Below are 17,396 nucleotides of genomic sequence, written 5' to 3'. Positions count from 1 at the left end.
GGAGCCTGCCCCTGCCCTGCCCAGGGTAGGTAGGGCTCTCAGGCTAGATCACAGCTTCTGGGACTGTCAGAACCCACCCAGGCAAGCAAGGACGCTCCCTCCTGCCTTAGGGCTGGCCTCCTACCTGCTGAGTGCGAGCCAGGGTGAGGAGCAGATGCAATGTGGCCTCAGTGAAATGCAGGTTCTGCTTCATGCGAAGGCTAACCTCTAGAGTGGTGAGGAGGGTGGGTAGGATGGGGAGCCTGCGGGTTACCTGCAGCCAGGAGTCACCATCCTCGTCTACCTCACACAGCTCCTTGGCCAAGTGCAGGCCCAAGACACACACCTGCTGGGGCCCAGGGGCAAAGATGAGTAAAAGGGGGAAGAAGAAGAGGAGGAGGAAGAGGACGAGGACGACAGGCAGCTGTGGGCCTGGTTGCCCAAGACCTGCTTGGTTACGCACATTGCTAAGTGAGCTTGAGTAACACAGAATGCACACTCTCTCCCACTCTGCCCCTCTCCTATGTCCAGCTCTCAATGAACAGCAGCAACTCCAACCAATCTAATGACCAACCCTAAACTGAATGGAGCTACCCCCGCCTCTTCCCTCCCACCTCCCACACTGCCACCACCCTTGTCAGTGCCACCTCTTGTCTCATGTTGGACACTCCAACCAACTCTACCACATGGAGTCTGAGGGACCCCTACAACCCTGCCCGATGCTGCCTCTCGCTTTGCTACTGCAACCATCTCCTAAGTGGTCCTGCTCCATCCTCTCTAATCTATCCTTGTACCAGTGGCCTTTCAAACTTCTTTTTGGCCATGACCCAGAGTCATAAAGACATTTTTCTTTTTTTTTTTTTTTTGAGATGGAGTCTCGCTCTGTCCCCCAGGCTGGAGTGCAATGGCGCGATCTCGGCTCACTGCCACCTCCGCTCCTGGGTTCACGCCATCCTCCTGCCTCAGCCTCCCGAGTAGCTGGGACTACAGGTGCCTGCCACCATGCCCGGCTAATTTTTCGTATTTTTCATAGACAGGGTTTCACCGTGTTAGCCAGGATGGTCTCGATCTCCTGACCTCGTGATCTGCCCGCCTCGGCCTCCCAAAGTGCTGGGATTACAGGTTTGAGCCACCGCGCCTGACCCACAGACTTTTTAGACTGTACCCTCATGTACACATTTACAGTTTTTCACTAAAAATACCTACCCTAACATCACACAAAGCACAGTGATATTTTCTTAAACATTTTATTCTACTTTATTTTTAAAAAATGCTGGTTGTGGCCAGGTGTGGTGGCTCACGCCTGTAATCCCAGCACTTTGGGAGATCAAGGCGGGTGGATTACGAGGTCAGGAGATCGAGACCATCCTGGCTAACACGGTGAAACCCCGTCTCTATGAAAAATAGAAAAAGTTAGCCGGGAGTGGTGGCGGGCACCTGTAGTCCCAGCTACACGGGAGGCTGAGGCAGGAGAATGGCGTGAATCCGGGAGGCAGAGCTTGCAGTGAGCCAAGATTGCGCCACTGCACTCCAGCCTGGGTGACAGAGCAAGACTCTGTCTCAAAAAAAAAAAAAAAAAAAAAAAAATACTGGTTGTAACAAAATGTGCTAATTTCAAGACTCTCTCTAATAGGTCATGATCCCACAATTTGAAAAATACTATTCAATACTGCATCCAGAGTGATCTTTCTTGGGCACGCCTGTAATCCCAACACTTTGGGAGGCTGAACTGGGAGGATGGCTCGAGGCCTGGAGTTTAAGTCCAGAGCGATCTTTCTGAAGTAAAAATGAGATCAATTTTTTCCCCTGCTTTTTAGCCCTACATCATTTCCTATTTCACTTCGGATCCTGCATTTGCCCACCGCTACAATCCCTAAGTCATTGCTGAAAAGGCACCTAAGTCCCAGATCAGGTTAGAAGTGAGACTAAGTTCTCCCTACACTTCTCTCCTGCAGTACAATGGGCTGCTTCTGCTTTTCTGCAGAGTCTGATCTATTAACCTTTCCCACCAGGCCGTGAACTCCAGAAGTGCAGCGACTATCTGTCTTGCTCACTAGTTATCCCCAGAGTCAGGCACAGAGCTGGCGGGCAGTGGAAAGGATGGATGGCCTTCTAGGGCACTCTCTCACCCCATCACGCTGGTCCCTGTGCCGGGACCGAGAACAGTCGTCAGTCTCCATGCTGTCCTTGTCCTCTGTGGCACTGCCTAATGCCAGACTGTGGCGGGTCTGGTCGAAGAGTGCAATCACTTCCTCTTGGAGGGTCTCACAGACATTCAGCACCAGCTGGGAGTACTGGGGGATGTCACTTACTGCAGAATAGACAGGGAGGGACGCTGTCATGCTCACCAGGCCAACTCTCACTGTACACCAAGGTTTCCTTCCTAGGAAGGGGCTGGGGATGTAGGGCACTAAGAGGGACAGCATCTGTCCAGTGGAAGAGGAGGGAGAAGACACGTGAGGGAAAAAAAATAGCTTTCTTGGAGTAAGAATTCCAAGACTGGAAACTCAAAAGTCCCAGAAGAAACGTGTGGCCCTAAGCTGAAGGAAGCCCCGCCCGGCTGTCAGCAGGAGTGGGCAGACTGCAGCTGCTGCTCCCCCTGCCTCTGCCCCTCACCTCGCATCTCCTTCATTTGCAACACTGTGATGAATGCTGAGAACACCTTGGCCTTGGTCTTCTCCATGAGTTGCTGGTCGGCCTGCAGCACTCCCTCCAGGATCTCCGTCAAGGGTCCAAGGATTTCATCCACAGAACCTAACTCTCTAGAAAGAATACTGGGTGGGCCAGGCGTGGTGGCTCATGCCTGTAATCCTAGCACTTTGGGAGGCCAAGGCGGGCAGATCACCTGGGGTCAGGAGTTCGAGACCAGCCTGGCCAACATGGTGAAACCCTGTCTCTACTAAAAATACAAAAATTAGGCATGGTAGCGCGCCTGTAATCCCAGCTACTAGGGAGGTTGAGGCACAAGAATCACTTGAACCTGGGAGGCGGAGGTTGCAGTGAGCCAAGATCGCGCCACTGCACTCCAGCCTGGGCGACAGAGACTCTGTCTCAAAAAAAAAAAAAAAAAGAATACAGGGTGGGGAGTGAGACAAAATACCTCATAAAAGGCCACACACTGCCCCTGCTCCAAATCAGGATACCCACCAGTCTGCCTCACCTCCTATCTGCTATGTCACTCCCATTCCTCAAGATGGAAAACCAACCCAGCTTCCACCCACTATTTCTCCCTTTCAGGAAGGCAAGCAGGCACTGACAAGAAGACTCTGGCCTCGGGCTTGCCTCTCCTGGCACAGCCTCACCTCTTCCACTGCCGGAGGAGGATAAGCAGCAGAGTGCACTTCATGGAGCCGAGGCGAAGGCAGTTCACTGAGGCTGGAACTAGGAGCTGAAAGGAGACAGCACACCAGTCAGAAGTCAGTGGCAAGATTCGCATGCCATCCACAGGGCACCTCTGGCCTCACTGCCTTTCTTCCCCAGCAGTGAGCTCACAGGAGTGGAGTGGAGGGGGAGAAGCCAGGGTTGGCATGGCAGCAGCAGAGCTCTGCTGACTCACTACAGCCTCAGGCCTCCCAGGCCAACGTGAGCCCTGTGACCTGACCATTTGTGCGGCTGGCTGGCAGACTCATGACCTCCGCTATTTGACTTCAAAGACAACCTCCTTGGGAGAAATGTGAAATCTCCCAGACACACTTACTAACGCTTTGGTTCCATCAAGCACGTCAAGAAAGAGCTGGCGACGCACCACAGAGTCAGTCAGGTGCATTATATCTGCCTGCAAAGGAACAGAAAAAGGTTTCAGCTCGGAAAATTTTCCAGATTTTAGAGGCCAAGAAACATGGGGTCCTCTGCTAGGCAATTAGTCATTGGTAAAACAGTCTCCCTGATTTAAAATAGGGCTTATATAGGCCAGGCGTGGTGGCTCATGCCTGTAATCCTAACACTTTGGGAGGCCGAGGTGGGCAGATTACGAGGTCAGGAGATCAAGACCATCCTGGCCAACATGGTGGAACCCTGTCTCTACTAAAAATGCAAAAATTAGCCAGGCATGGTGGCGCACACCTGTAGTCCCAGCTACTCGGGAGGCTGAGGCAGGAGAATTGCTTGAACCCAGGAAGCGGAGGTTGTAGTGAGCCGAGATCGCGCCACTGCACTCCAGCCTGGTGACAGAGCAAGACTCCGTCTTAAATAAATAAATAAAATAAAATAGGGCTTATAGTCTGGGCAACATGATGAGACCATAGCTCAACAACAACAAAAAATGTTTAATTAGCTGGGTATGGTGGCGCATGCCTGTAGTCCTAGCTACTTGGGAGGCTGAGGTGGGAAGATCATGTGAGCCCTGGAGGTTGAGGCTGCAGTGAGCCATGATCGCACCACTGCACTCCAACCTGGACAACAGATTGAGATCCTGTCCCCTAAAGAATAAGGTAAAATAGGGCTTGAAGGCCCTGCTATTCTTCTGTGGACCCTTAGATATGGTCAGAATCAAGCCCAGGTTCACCTCCTCTTTGAGACTCTGTCCTCCCTCTGCTTAGAATCCTTGAAAGGCTTCCCAGTGCCTGGGAAACGCAAACCAAGCTCTTCAACATGGTCCAAAGACCCCACAGGATCTGGTCCAACTGACTGTAGTATCAGTCCCATCTGTGCTCACTCTAGTCCAACCCTGCTTGCCTCTTTCGTGAACATATCAAGCTCTTTTCCACTGCTGGAACTTTGCACTTGCAAGTCCATCTGCCTAGACTTCTCTCCTCCACGGGCTCCACCTGGAAGGCTTCTTCACACATTCAGCTCTCAGCTGAGACATCACCACTCAGAGAAGGCCACCCTGACTACTTCTATCTCATGTGTTCATTACCACAGCACTTTATTTCCTTCACAGCAAATTATCACTATCTGAAACCATACTTTTTATTGGTGAATTTGTTTATAATTTACCTCCTCCATCATAGGGCACTCTCTATGCGATCAAAGATCTTATCTACCTTATTCACTGCTGTATCCCAATGCCTGGAAGCATTCCACTAATGCCATTAAGAGAATGAATGGGTGACCAACATCCTGGACTTAGGTTTCTTTCTCTTTTTTTTTCTTTTCTTTTGTATAGGTAGACAGGTGAGACAGACAGGTTTCCTTTGGGGAAAGAGGATGGTGGGATTTTCAGAGCTACAATTCAAGAACTGCTACCTACCTAGGGCCTAAAAGGCAGGTGACATAAAGGTTATACCCTGGGGAATCAACCACTCTCAAAGACAGGTGAGCCTTTAAGTGTGTATGGAGTCTTAGGGGTCCAAAACCACTATGCCACAGCAAGAGTAGCCACAAACCTGCCCCTTCTAGGCTCAAAGCTCCAAGCCTGTGGGCAGTCTGGCACTAGGCAACAAATCTCACAGATGTAGGAGGTGCTTGGAACAAGGAGGCATCTATCAAGCTGAAGTTGTTCATGAAGTCAAAAGATTAATCTGGCCAAGCGTGGTGATTCACACCTGTAATCCTAGCACTTTGGGAGGCCGAGGTGGGTGGATCACCTGAAGTCAGGAGTTCGAGACCAGCCTGACCAACAAGGTGAAACCCCATCTCTACGAAAAATACAAAAATTAGCTGGGCGTGGTGGCATGCGCCTATAATCCCAGCTACCTGGGAGGCCGAGACAGGAGAATTGCTTGAACCCGGGAGGTGGAGGTTGCAGTAAGCCAAGATCGCACCACTGCATTCCAGCCTAGGTGACAGAGCAAGACTCCGTCTCAAGAAAAAACAAAATTAATCTGGATACCCCAAGGAAGAACACTTCAATACCAAGTCCTTATGATACAGCGTGATGGTGTCAAATCACAAAAAAACCAAGAACAATGCATTTCTTCCAGATGTTATCTCTCTCAAAACCAACTGCCAGTAGACAGAGTATAGAGACAATGGCCTCTGTTCTTTTTCTAAGACCAGGAAATGCAGTTTCTAGAACCAATGACAAACTGCTTTTTAGAGAGGGTGCTGCTGCAGCTGTCACAGCTCCCTGCTGACTAGTCAACAAGTATTTATTGACCTAGCATCTACAAGGTACACAGCACGAGAAGACAGTTATGCCTTTGCACAAGAGGCAGATGCAGCCAGGGAGCAGCTAAGACCCAGCCAAGGCCTAAGGGAGGCACAGGAGGCTTTAGGAACTCTGAAAGGATTTCAAATCACTTCTCTGCATTCCTCTTAATGGTCTCTTGGACCCAACACCCTCAAATACCCCACAGCCCCAATCTCTCAGCATAGAACCTATTACAGTTTAGCTCTCAGGAATAAACCCTGATTAATTCTTCCTCACAAGGAGCTATATCTGCTAGATATCTTAACACATCATTGCCAAGGTACCAAAGTGAAAACTCTCCCCAAAAGGGTCTTACATGAGTGGTGGCAATGATGAGAAGCATCCTCCAGGCGGACACCAGCATCTGGTACTCTAACAAGGAGGTGCAGCTGCTGCCTTCTGTTTCGGCCACGTGAACTGCCAATGACTTGACATACCCTGACCAGTAGGCAAAGCGTTTCTCGATGGAAAATTTCTTCAGTGTATCTTTTAACGACTGGTCTAATGAACCCCTACAGTGCCAAGAAAAAACCTCCAGTTAGATTTTGAAAGCAGATGGGAATATAATGGGTACAGACCCTTGTCGAGGCAGAGAAAACAACCTTGCATGGGCTTAAAGGCAGACGGCTCCAGGACACCTCTAACGTGTGGGTTAGGCTGAGGCCTTTCCAGGATTCCTCCTCCATAAAATCCCAGTTGCATGGAGTTTGTTTCACAATAACTCTTTCTGACAATCATAAATGCCATCGGTGGATTGGCCAGGAACACAGCTCACTGGCCCTCCATGAATGGTTCCAAACCAGTTCTCTCCTCTGCCTTTGCTCTTCCAGCCATGCACCCAGTGGTAGGCCACCAACTCCCACTCCCCCAACCTTCAGTTAAAATCTCAAGAGGGGAAAGTACTCACTTAACTACATAGTATATCTCCAAGCAAATTATCTTCATGATTAGGGCACAGGTTTCCAGGATGCTGGGCTGTGGAGACAGATAGCAGAACAGGCAATTATCACATCTCTGATCACTGATCTCCCCCAGTATATCAAACAGGGAACAGAGCAGGGGCCCAACACTTGCAGAACAAGTTAGTACAACCCCTGTTGAATGTGAACGGCCTGACTTGCAAGAGCAGAAGCATCAGGTCCACAGTGTCTCCAACTGAATGGAGAAGACCACAGAGCCACCAACACACAGTAACACAAACCACTTTCCTTCCCAAAGCAAGACATTAAAGGGACAGAAAGCAGGCACTTCCCTGAGAAAGACGTTTCTAGTGAAGAGAACATTCTGTTGTTTAGGGAGGTATCATTGTCTACGGCCCCATCTCACAGCCCACAACCTTTCCTCCCAGGGACTTGTAGCCACCATCCTGCCCTCTGCCACAGCTTACCTCTGATGTTTCAGAGGGAGGAGAAAGGGTTCCAAACAGCGGACTGGTTAAATTTTCCCAAAACTTGGGTCTAAAAAGGAAATAAATGTTTGAAATCATACTTTTTCCCTCTCACAGTCATTTTCTCCTCTCTCAAGCTCCCTTTGGTGGTCACTTCGTATTTTACCAGTCTCAATCTTTATGTGTCTGATAAGTCAGTTATTCCTGTATAAATGAAAGGTTTCCACAGATAAAATTACATTTTCCTCTTATGAATCACACTTGTGCATTATAGAGTTGATCAACAAAAACTCTTCAAGATTTCCTTCCACTGTAGATTCCCAAAAGCCCCACAGAAGTGGAGGGAGGGAAATAAGACAGCAGACTCCCAAATTTAGCCTTTTAACACTCCTTCCCTTTGTGCCAGCAGGTCCAATAGAACAGAATGTTTCATTTAATCCAGTGACTTGAGCAAGACCCTCTCTCCTGAATCTACTGTTTCTCAAGAATAATGAGTTTTGATGCAGCTAGTTAGCAAAAGGCAGGAACACAAAAGCAACTGAACCTTCCAGGTGCTTAATATTTAAAGATCCTTAATACTTGCAGCAGCATTAGAAAGAGAATTAGTGTAAAACTCCCAGGTATTGAACCAGGACTAAGCACTCTTATTCCCAGTGAACTGTCACAACAAACCTCTGGGATAAGAGCTATTGTTACTCCCATTTTGTAGACCAGAACAATGAAACTACTCCCAGAGGCAGACTTACTTGGTTCGGAGGACCAGCATGGCACTGTCCCTCCGATCCTGCCACAGAGCATGCAAAAAGGCAATGGCGGCACGATGCAGCAGGGGTGGGCACCAGTATCGATCTTGCTGTTGGGAATCAATCAGCTCCAGCACTACATGGAGACAGCTCCAAATCCCAAGGCTGAATTCCTGCAAGAAGGGACAGGTAAGAGTTCAGTTCCACAGCCACTGCCAGCAGCTGTACTTGCAGAGCCCAGCATCTGCCTCCCAGGGAGCCAACTCCCAGCATCATCCCAGGTTACAGACTTACCTTTGAGCCATCACTGCCATCCTTAACTTCCAGGTTCAGAAACAGTTCGATGAGGCCTGGCTGGGTCTCTACTGCAACCGTGAGGAACTCTAGAATCATGACTTTGATGCGCATGTCCTCAATTTTGCTCTGCAATCGGGTCAGGAAGGCATCACGAATGGCAGCCGCATCATTGCCCAGACAAGCATACACTGACATTGGGGCCACCTGGTGGAGACCGGAACACACAGGCTTGGAGCTCTGCTTCCACAAAAACCTCAATGGGCTCCCGCAGAAGGACACTGAAGAGCTCCCAGAAAATTGGCAGAAAGGGAAGCATCCAGACTACAGCTCTGGGCTAAAAGGGACATCACCACAAACAAGCATGAGATGCCCCCAAATTCACAGGAAAGACAGTCATCAGTATAAAGGAATGCTCAACTTCCCTCATGGTTAAATAAAGACAAACTGAAAAGTGAAACATTTTTTTGCTTATTAGATTGGCAAAGACTAAACAATGATGAAGTTCTTGCAGCAAGGATAGAATACTTGGTGTTAGAAGTATAAACTGTTACAATGTTTTTTGGAAGGTAATTTGGAAATATCTAATAAAAAATATCATGTTCATTTATACCTACCTAAATCTTTGGAACTGTAAACAAATGTTTACAGGGTGGTAGGGATAATAATGTTCACTGCAGCACTGCTTGTAATAGTGAAAGACAGAAAGTAGCCCAAATAAATCAGGATGCATCCATTCTAGGATGTGATATGCAAACATTAAAAAGAATGAAGTAAGTCCAAATTAAAAAAAGGAAAAAAGACAAAGAATGAAGGAAGTCCAAATGTGCCCATCAAGCACATCAAGACTGCTTGATATGGTATCAAGTGAAGGAAGCCAGTCATAAAACAGTACCAGGGGCCAGGCACAGTGGCTCACGCCTATAATCCCAGCATGTTCGGAGGCTGAGGCAGGCAGATCACTTGAGGTCAGGAGTTCAAGACTAGCCTGGCCAACATGGCAAAACCTCGTCCCTACTAAAAATACAAAAAATCAGCTGGGTGTTGTAGTGGGCGTCTGTAATCCCAGCAACCTGGGAGGCTTAGAAAGGAGAATCGCATGAACCTGGGAGGTGGAGGCTGCAGTGAGATCATGCCACGGCACTCCAGCCTGGGTGATGGAGTGGGACTGTCTCAAAAGAAAAACAGTACCAGGAAGGGCTGGGCGCAGTGGCTCATGCCTGCAATCCCAGCACTTTGGGAGGCCAAGCGGGCAGATCACAAGGTCAGGAGATCGAGACAACGGTGAAACCCCGTCTCTACTAAAAAAAAATACAAAAAATTAGCTGGGCGCAGTGGCAGGCGCCTGTAGTCCCAGCTACTCGAGAGGCTGTGGCAGGAGAATGGCGTGAACCCAGGAGGCGGAGCTTGCAGTGAGCCAAAATCGCGCCACTGCACTCCAGCCTAGGCAACAGAGTGAGACTCTGTCTCAAAAAAAAAAAAAAAACAAAAACAAAACAGTACCAGGAATTCTGCTTTTATAAAGAACAAAAGTACACACTCAAATACTTTTTTTTTTTTTTTTGACTGTTGCCCAGGCTAGAGTGCAGTGGTGCGAACTCGGCTCACTGTAACCTCTGCCTCCCCGGTTCAAGCAATTCTCCTGCCTCAGCCTACTGAGTACCTGGGACTACAGGCACACGCAGCCACACCCGGCTAATTTTTTTGTATTTTAGTAGAGATGGGGTTTCACCGTGTTGCCCAGGATGGTTTCAAACTCCTGAGCTCAGGCAATCCACCCACCTGGGCCTCCCAGAGTCCTGGGATTACAGGTGTGAGCCACCACGCCCAGCCCCAAATACCTTTTTTATTTTTTTTTGAGGCGGTGTCTCACTCTATCGCCCAGGCTGGAGTGCAGTGATGTGATCTCGGCTCACTGCAATCTCTGTTGCCCAGTTTCAAGCGATTCTCCTGCCTCAGCCTCCTGAGTAGCTGAGATTACAGGCACCTGCCACCCAGCTAATTTTGGTATTTTTAGTAGAGATGGGGTTTCACCATCTTGGCCAGGCTGGTCTTTAACCCCTGACCTCGTGATCCACCTGCTTCAGCCTCCCAAAGTACTGAGATTACAGGTGTGAGCCATAGCGCCCAGCCAATACTTTTTATTTTTTTTTATTTTATTTTTTTCAGAGTCTCGCTGTCGCCCAGGCTGGAGTGCAGTGGCGCGATCTCCGCTCACTGCAGGCTCCGCCCCCCGGGGTTCACGCCATTCTCCTCCCTCAGCTTCCCGAGTAGCTGGGACTACAGGCGCCTGCCACCAGGCCCGGCTAAGTTTTTGTATTTTTAGTAGAGACGGGGTTTCACTGTGTTAGCCAGGATGGTCTTGATCTCCTGACCTCGTGATCCGCCCGCCTCAGCCTCCCAAAGTGCTGGGATTATAGGCGTGAGCCACCGCGCCCAGCCAGCCAATACTTTTTAAAATACAAGAACACAGAAAAGAAGTGTGGAGTACAGCCTCGGAGACATAGCCAGACCCTGTTTCAAAAAAAGAAAGAAAGAAAGAAATCTGGAGCATGGCATATCACCTTGCCCACAGGGATTCTTGGAATGAGATCATAGGGCATCTTAACTTTCTGTTACATCTATTTGTAACATTTAAATAAATATTTTACAATAAGCAAGTCTTTTTTCTCCTTTTATCTTGAGACGGAGTCTCCCTCTGTCGCTCAGGCTGGAGTGCAGCAGCGTGATCTCAGCTCACCGCGACTTCTGCCTCCCGGGTTCAAGCAACTCTCTGCCTCAGGCTCCCAAGTAGCTGGGATCACAGGCACCTGCCACCACACCTGGCTAATTTTTGAGATGGAGTCTCGCTCTGTTACCCAGGCTGGAGTGCAGTGGCGCGATCTCAGCTCACTGCAAGCTCCGCCTCCCAGGTGCACGCCATTCTCCTGCCTCAGCCTCCCAATTAGCTGGGACTACAGGCGCCCGCCATAATGCCCCATTAATTTTTTGTATTTTTTAGTAGAGACGGGGTTTCACCGTATTAGCCAGGCTGGTCTCGATCTCCTGACCTTGTGATACGCCCGCCTCGGCCTCCCAAAGTGCTGGGATTACAGGCACGAGCCACCATGCCCGGCCCCCTAATTTTTGTATTTTTAGGAGAGATGGGGTTTCACCATCTTGGCCAGATTGGTCTTGAACTCCTGACCTTGTGATCTACCCGCCTCAGCCTCCCAAAGTGCTGGAATTACAGGCGTGAGCCACCGCATGCAGCCTTTTCTCCTTTTTTTCTATATTAGAGATGAGGTCTATGTGGCCCAGGCTTGTCTTGAACTCCTGGGCTCAAGTGATCCTCCCACCTCGGCCTCCCATAGTGCTGGAATTACATACAGGCGTAAGCTGCTGCACGTAGCCTGAGCATGTCTTTTGCAATCAGGGGGAAAAAAACACCCTCATGTAAACAGTGTGTGTGCATGAAGTACGATCCTACCGTGGCCAGACGTTTCAGCAGCTGAATGGCAAGACGTGGCAAAGCAGGGTCATGTTTGTGGTAGATGTATTTGGCTAGAACAGCAATGAGGTTGTTTCCATGAGCACCTAAAGCAGCACAGGAAACAGTTTAGATATCAAGTGTGCCTCATTCAAGTCCTTAGAGCATTGGCTTCAAAAGTGTGCCTCATTCAAGTCCTTAGAGCACTGGCTTCAAAAAAGACTCACAGTGTGTATGTGAAGGAATTTACCCTCAAGTACTTGGAGGGCCACAGCAAACCCAGGTGGCTGTATCCTTCTCCTTATTCAGGAGCAAAAGAATAGTCAGAATTTGGGGATAAACAGTTCAACCCAATTCATCAACAGCAAAGATACATTTTGAATAAAATAGGTGCTTATTTTATTTTTATTTATTAATTAATTTTTTTGAGACAAGAGTCTCACTCAGTCATCCAGGCTGGAGTGCAGTGGCGTGATCTCGACTCACTGCACCTCCACCTCCCAGGTTCAATCAATTCTCCCGCCTCAGCCTCCCAAGTAGCTGGGATTACAGGCGTGCACCACCACGTCCAGCTAATTTTTTAAATTTTTAATAGAGACAGGGTTTCACCATGTTGGCCAGGCTGGTCTCGAACTCCTGGCCTCAGGTGATCCACCCACCTCGGCCTCTCAAAGTGCTGGGATTACAGGCACCCACCACCACACCCAGCTAATTTTTGTATTTTTAGTAGAGACGGGGTTTCACTGTGTTGGCCAGGCTGGTCGCAAACTCCTGACCTCATGATCCGTCCACCTCGGCCTCCCAAAGTGCTGGGATTACAAGTGTGAGCCACCGCACCCAGCCTATCTTTTTTTCTTTTTGAGAGAGGGTTTCACTATGTTGCCCAAGCTGGAGTGCAGTGGCAAAATTATGGCTTACTGCAGCTTTGACCTGCCAAGCTTCAAGCAATGCCCCCACCTCAACCTCCTGAGTAGCTGGGACCACAGGCATATGCCACCAGGCCCAGCTAATTTTTTTGTTTGTTTTGGTATAGATTGGGGTCTTATGTTGCCCAAGCTGGTCTCGAACTCCTGGACTCAAAGTATCCTCCCCAGCCTCACCGTCCCAAAGTGCTGGGATTACAGACGTGAGCCACCATGCCCAGCCCTTTATTATAATCTTATTAGGAAGATACTACAGGCATCCATAATCTGAAAATCTGAAATTAGAGCACGGTGGCTCATGCCTGTAATCCCAGCACTTTGGGAGGCCAAAGAGGGCAAGTCACCTGAGGTCAGGAGTTGGAGACCAGCCTGGCCAACATAGCGAAAGCCCATCTCTACCAAACAAAACAAAACAAAACAAAAACAAAACAAAACAAAACAAAAATTAGCCAGGCGTGGTGACAGATGCCTGTAATCCCAGCTACTTGGGAGGCTGAGGCAGGAGGATTGCTTAAACCCAGAAGCGGATACTGCAGTGAGCCGAGATTGCACCACTGCACTCCAGCCTGGACAACAGAGCTAGACTGTCTCAAAAAAAAAATAATAAAAATAAAAAAAATTTAAAAAAATCTGGAGTGTGTCAAAATCTCTAACTACATACAGCTCAAAGGAAATGCTCACTGGAACATTTTGGATTTATGCTAAACTGGTAAGTATACTGCAACTATTCCAAAATATGAAAAAAAAATCTGAAACCCAAAACACTTCTGGTCCCAAGCATTTCAGATCAGGGATACTCAACCTGTACCATTATCCCCATTTTACAGATGAGAAATCAGAGGCAGAGTTGTTTAATAAATGCACCCAAGGTCACACAGTTGATTGGATACAAAATTTGAACCAAGGCAGTCTGACTTCAAATCTGCATTCTTAACTATTATTCTTTTTTTTTTTTTTTTTAGACGGAGTTTTTGCTCGTCGCCCAGGCTGGAGTGCAATGGCGCAATCTCGGCTCACTGCAACCTCCGCCTCCTGGGTTCAAGCGATTCTCCTGCCTCAGCCTCCCGAGTAACCAGGATTACAGGCATGCGCCTCCACGCCCAGCTAATTTTGTATTTTTAGTAGAGACGGGGTTTCTCCATGTTGGTCAGGCTGGTCTCGAACCCCTGACCTCAGGTGATCCGCCCGCCTCGGCCTCCCAAAGTGCTAAGATTACAGGCGTGAGCCACTGCGCTGGGCCATTCTTAACTATTATTCTATCATCAATAGGAGACAGAAATAAAGTACCATCTAGTCCTTTTGTTTCCAATTTCAGGAAAGGAGCTGGTAATCATTCCCAAACTTCCTCAAAAAGCAGAAAATACTGTTGACATCCAAAAACACTGCCTAAAATACGTATTTATGAGCAGAAATGACTGGAAGAGAAATACATACCATGTTGTGAGAGAGCCTGTTCCAGGGGGGACACCACATTAGAAGGAGGTTTCAGCCGAATAACATTGTTGGTGACGGAGAATGCCAGTTTCACTGTCTTGATCAGCAGCTGGCCCTGCCCCTGGCCCTCTGCCCCATCACTAGGGTGCCAAATGGAAACCAAAGATGATTCAGACAGTATGACTTCATTCGCAATATATGTGCTCTCATGAATTAGATTCCAACAATAATCCCAGAGTTCAACAGCTTCTGTTAGAGGCCCCAGTCCAAACTAGGAGAGAGGAGGAGTAATCAACTCCCTTTGCTATATGCCAATCTATACAGCAGCCACTAGGGTATGTAAAGGCTATGTCCTAGGAAGAACAATGTCATCTTCTAAAAGCTACTGCAAGTTAACTTAAACTGGAGTTATTAGTAACATGCAGGCACAATAAAGACAAACAAAGGGAACGTGGAGAAGGAGCCCTACCTTCGAGGCTGAGCAGCCATCACCATGTCAATGGTGTCCACGCCAATGCCCATGATATTGATAACTGTCTGTCCTGCTTCTGTGTATGCCAGGCTGCAGATGCAGAGAGACTGCAGGCTGGGAGTATGACTGGAAGACAGAGGTGTTCTGAGTTACCAGGGAGCCACTCAGTGTAACTTGGAAGGAAGGGCATTGTCCAATTAGGCTAGGGTGGCTAACCTAACCTACTGGACACTGGAGACCAGCTCTCTGCAAGCTGAAGGCACTCTGATCACTTTCCTGAAATAGACTTGATCACCTAAAGATCACCCTGAGAAGCAATCTAAATGTCCATCAAGTAACAGATACAGCTACTGAAGAGGATCATAATTAATCCATATGATGGAATGCATGGAACCATTAAAATAAGACATCTATGAGCAGTGGCATGGAAAGAAAGTTACAGTCAATACAGAAAGAGGAAAAAACCGAGAATACATAGTAACTGGCCCTGGGAAGTAGATATATATGAAGAGTGTCTTGTCAGGAATGAACTTTTGTAACGATCATAAAGAATGATTAATATATTAGTGTATGTGTACAAACACAAACACACACACATACACACACACACACACACACACTCTCTCTCTCATTCCTACTTCTCTGTCCACAGTGAGAAATGATAAACAAGCCAATGGAAAGCAACTAACAACCTCAAGATTACTGAGTTCTGGGCTCAAGCAGGGTAAATTCTCTGGAAGAAATGAGACGGCTTCGCACAGCAAAAGCCTGTGTCTTGCCTTGGCGAGCACCAAGCTCTAGTAATCAACCCTTCATTACCTGCTGTGCAGCTCTGTCTCGTGGCATAGGTTCAGTATCGCATGAATCAGCTCCAGGATCAGGCAACCTGGACTCCAGAAAAGACAGAGGAATGATGTGGCCTTGTGTAATGACCTCTTATCTCAAGAAAGGGAAAGAAAAAACCCTCCAGGGAGGCCAGAAATCCCCAGGTCTTCCCTGCCCATGCCAGGTCTTCCCTGTCCATGCTCTCCTTACCAATCTGTTCCCTCACTCCATGAGAGTTGTAGCGCCACTTATGGTAGCTGGGAAGCATCTCCTTCAGCACAAACATTACACAGGGTACAAGTCCTTGGCTCTGGGTACTACCAAGTTGCCCCTACAAGAAACCATGCAGTGAGGGCTTCCGCACATTTAAGGAGAAGTCATTTAGTTACCTAGAGATTTAATTCCAAAACCATAGATAGGTCCAAAGGAAATCCAGGCAAACCTTGGTCATCAATGAAAAAAAAAGAAACATCAAAAGTCCTACTTTATAGTTGAGCCCAAGTTGTGGGTCTTTTCTGGTATAGAAAAAGTGATGAAATAGAATGTCACAAAAGGCACCAACATGAAGAAAAGGGATGCAGGCTAAATCTGGACAGAAGGGAGGCACCTTAAACATAAAGGATAGAGGATTGCTGATGATGAACAATGCCACTTCACTATCATGATTGCCAGCCGTCCCTAACCTCAATCCCATCACTGAAATACTAGAAAGGAGATCTGATATGCAAAAATCTGATACCCAATGATATCTGTTAACTGTAGTATCCTTCTATTAAAAATGGGGACTCTTTAGTTATATATATCTATATTTATATTCCTATCTCTATATGCAATCTTTTTCTTCGCCCCCAAGATGGAGTTTCACTCTTGTCGCCTAGGCTGGAGTACAATGGCGTGATCTCGACTTGCTGCAACCTCCGCCTCCCAAGTTCAAGCAATTCTCCTGCCTCAGCCTCCTGAGTAGCTGGGATTACAGGCATCCACCACCACACCCAGCTAATTTTTGTATTTTTAGTAGAGATGAGGTTTCACCATGTTGGTCAGGCTGGAATCAAACTCCTGACCTCAGGTAATCCATCCGCGTCAGCCTCCCAAAGTGCTGGGATTACAGGCATGAACCACTGCACCCAGCCTACAATCATTTCTTTTTAAGCTTTCATTGATTCCTGCAGGCAGGAAGTATAGTTTTTTTCATGCATGACCCTCTTCTCAATCCCATGAGGTAGAAACCATATAGCATTCTATTTTAGAGACTCTAAGATATTCTTTACTTGCTCAAGGTCATGCAGCTAGTAAGCTGTCAACCTGAATGTAAACCTAATTCTGACTCCAAAATTTATGCTCTATGTCATCATTTATGCTCTATGTCAGTATTTTTCAAACCGAGTTGTAACCCATTAGGAGACTATGAGATCAGTCTATGGTCAAAATTCACTTAAATAGGGAGGAGACTGAATAGAAAATATCAGGGTACAACTTGTGTGGTAAGAATAAATGTGAAATAAACCGTGAAATTTTGCTTCAGGAATATACACACATGTATATATACTGGGATATGATACTATCCCGGGTTACTGTCAAAATAGCTTGACAGTCACTGCAATACCCTTTTGGCCTCTTCCATTCTACTTCATAAACCTTCCAACTATTAAATAAATTCACATCATTAAGCACCTAATAGAGAATATACTGGCACATAGTAGGTACTCAATACATAGAAACTGTTGTCACTATAACTTCAAGATGACTATTCTGCCTACAGACAAGAAGATTACAGCACCAGGGGCCAGGGAAACT

The 17,396-nt window shown here is 47.5% G+C and overlaps 1 protein-coding gene across 2 annotated transcripts in view; it reads right to left on the bottom strand.

Annotated features, from left to right (window-relative positions):
• Nucleotides 1–17,396, bottom strand: part of NUP188 (nucleoporin 188) — a 65,499-nt gene that overhangs the window by 5,478 nt on the left and 42,625 nt on the right. For both annotated transcript variants that reach the window (XM_030817982.1, XM_030817981.1), the window contains exons 21-35: nucleotides 15,810–15,930; nucleotides 15,594–15,660; nucleotides 14,772–14,900; nucleotides 14,303–14,442; nucleotides 11,946–12,052; nucleotides 8,477–8,683; nucleotides 8,186–8,355; nucleotides 7,440–7,509; nucleotides 6,960–7,027; nucleotides 6,369–6,564; nucleotides 3,677–3,754; nucleotides 3,282–3,367; nucleotides 2,596–2,741; nucleotides 2,109–2,290; nucleotides 125–325 (exon numbers count right to left, since the gene is read on the bottom strand). In XM_030817982.1, coding sequence (XP_030673842.1) covers nucleotides 125–325; nucleotides 2,109–2,290; nucleotides 2,596–2,741; nucleotides 3,282–3,367; nucleotides 3,677–3,754; nucleotides 6,369–6,564; nucleotides 6,960–7,027; nucleotides 7,440–7,509; nucleotides 8,186–8,355; nucleotides 8,477–8,683; nucleotides 11,946–12,052; nucleotides 14,303–14,442; nucleotides 14,772–14,900; nucleotides 15,594–15,660; nucleotides 15,810–15,930 — 1,968 coding nt within the window. The remainder of the gene's footprint in view (nucleotides 1–124; nucleotides 326–2,108; nucleotides 2,291–2,595; nucleotides 2,742–3,281; nucleotides 3,368–3,676; nucleotides 3,755–6,368; nucleotides 6,565–6,959; nucleotides 7,028–7,439; nucleotides 7,510–8,185; nucleotides 8,356–8,476; nucleotides 8,684–11,945; nucleotides 12,053–14,302; nucleotides 14,443–14,771; nucleotides 14,901–15,593; nucleotides 15,661–15,809; nucleotides 15,931–17,396) is intronic.

Source organism: Nomascus leucogenys, chromosome 8, assembly GCF_006542625.1.
Source record: "Nomascus leucogenys isolate Asia chromosome 8, Asia_NLE_v1, whole genome shotgun sequence".
Classification (NCBI taxonomy): domain Eukaryota; kingdom Metazoa; phylum Chordata; class Mammalia; order Primates; family Hylobatidae; genus Nomascus; species Nomascus leucogenys.
Note: the sequence above shows the minus strand (reverse complement) of the source record. Positions and strands in the feature narration are given on the sequence as shown.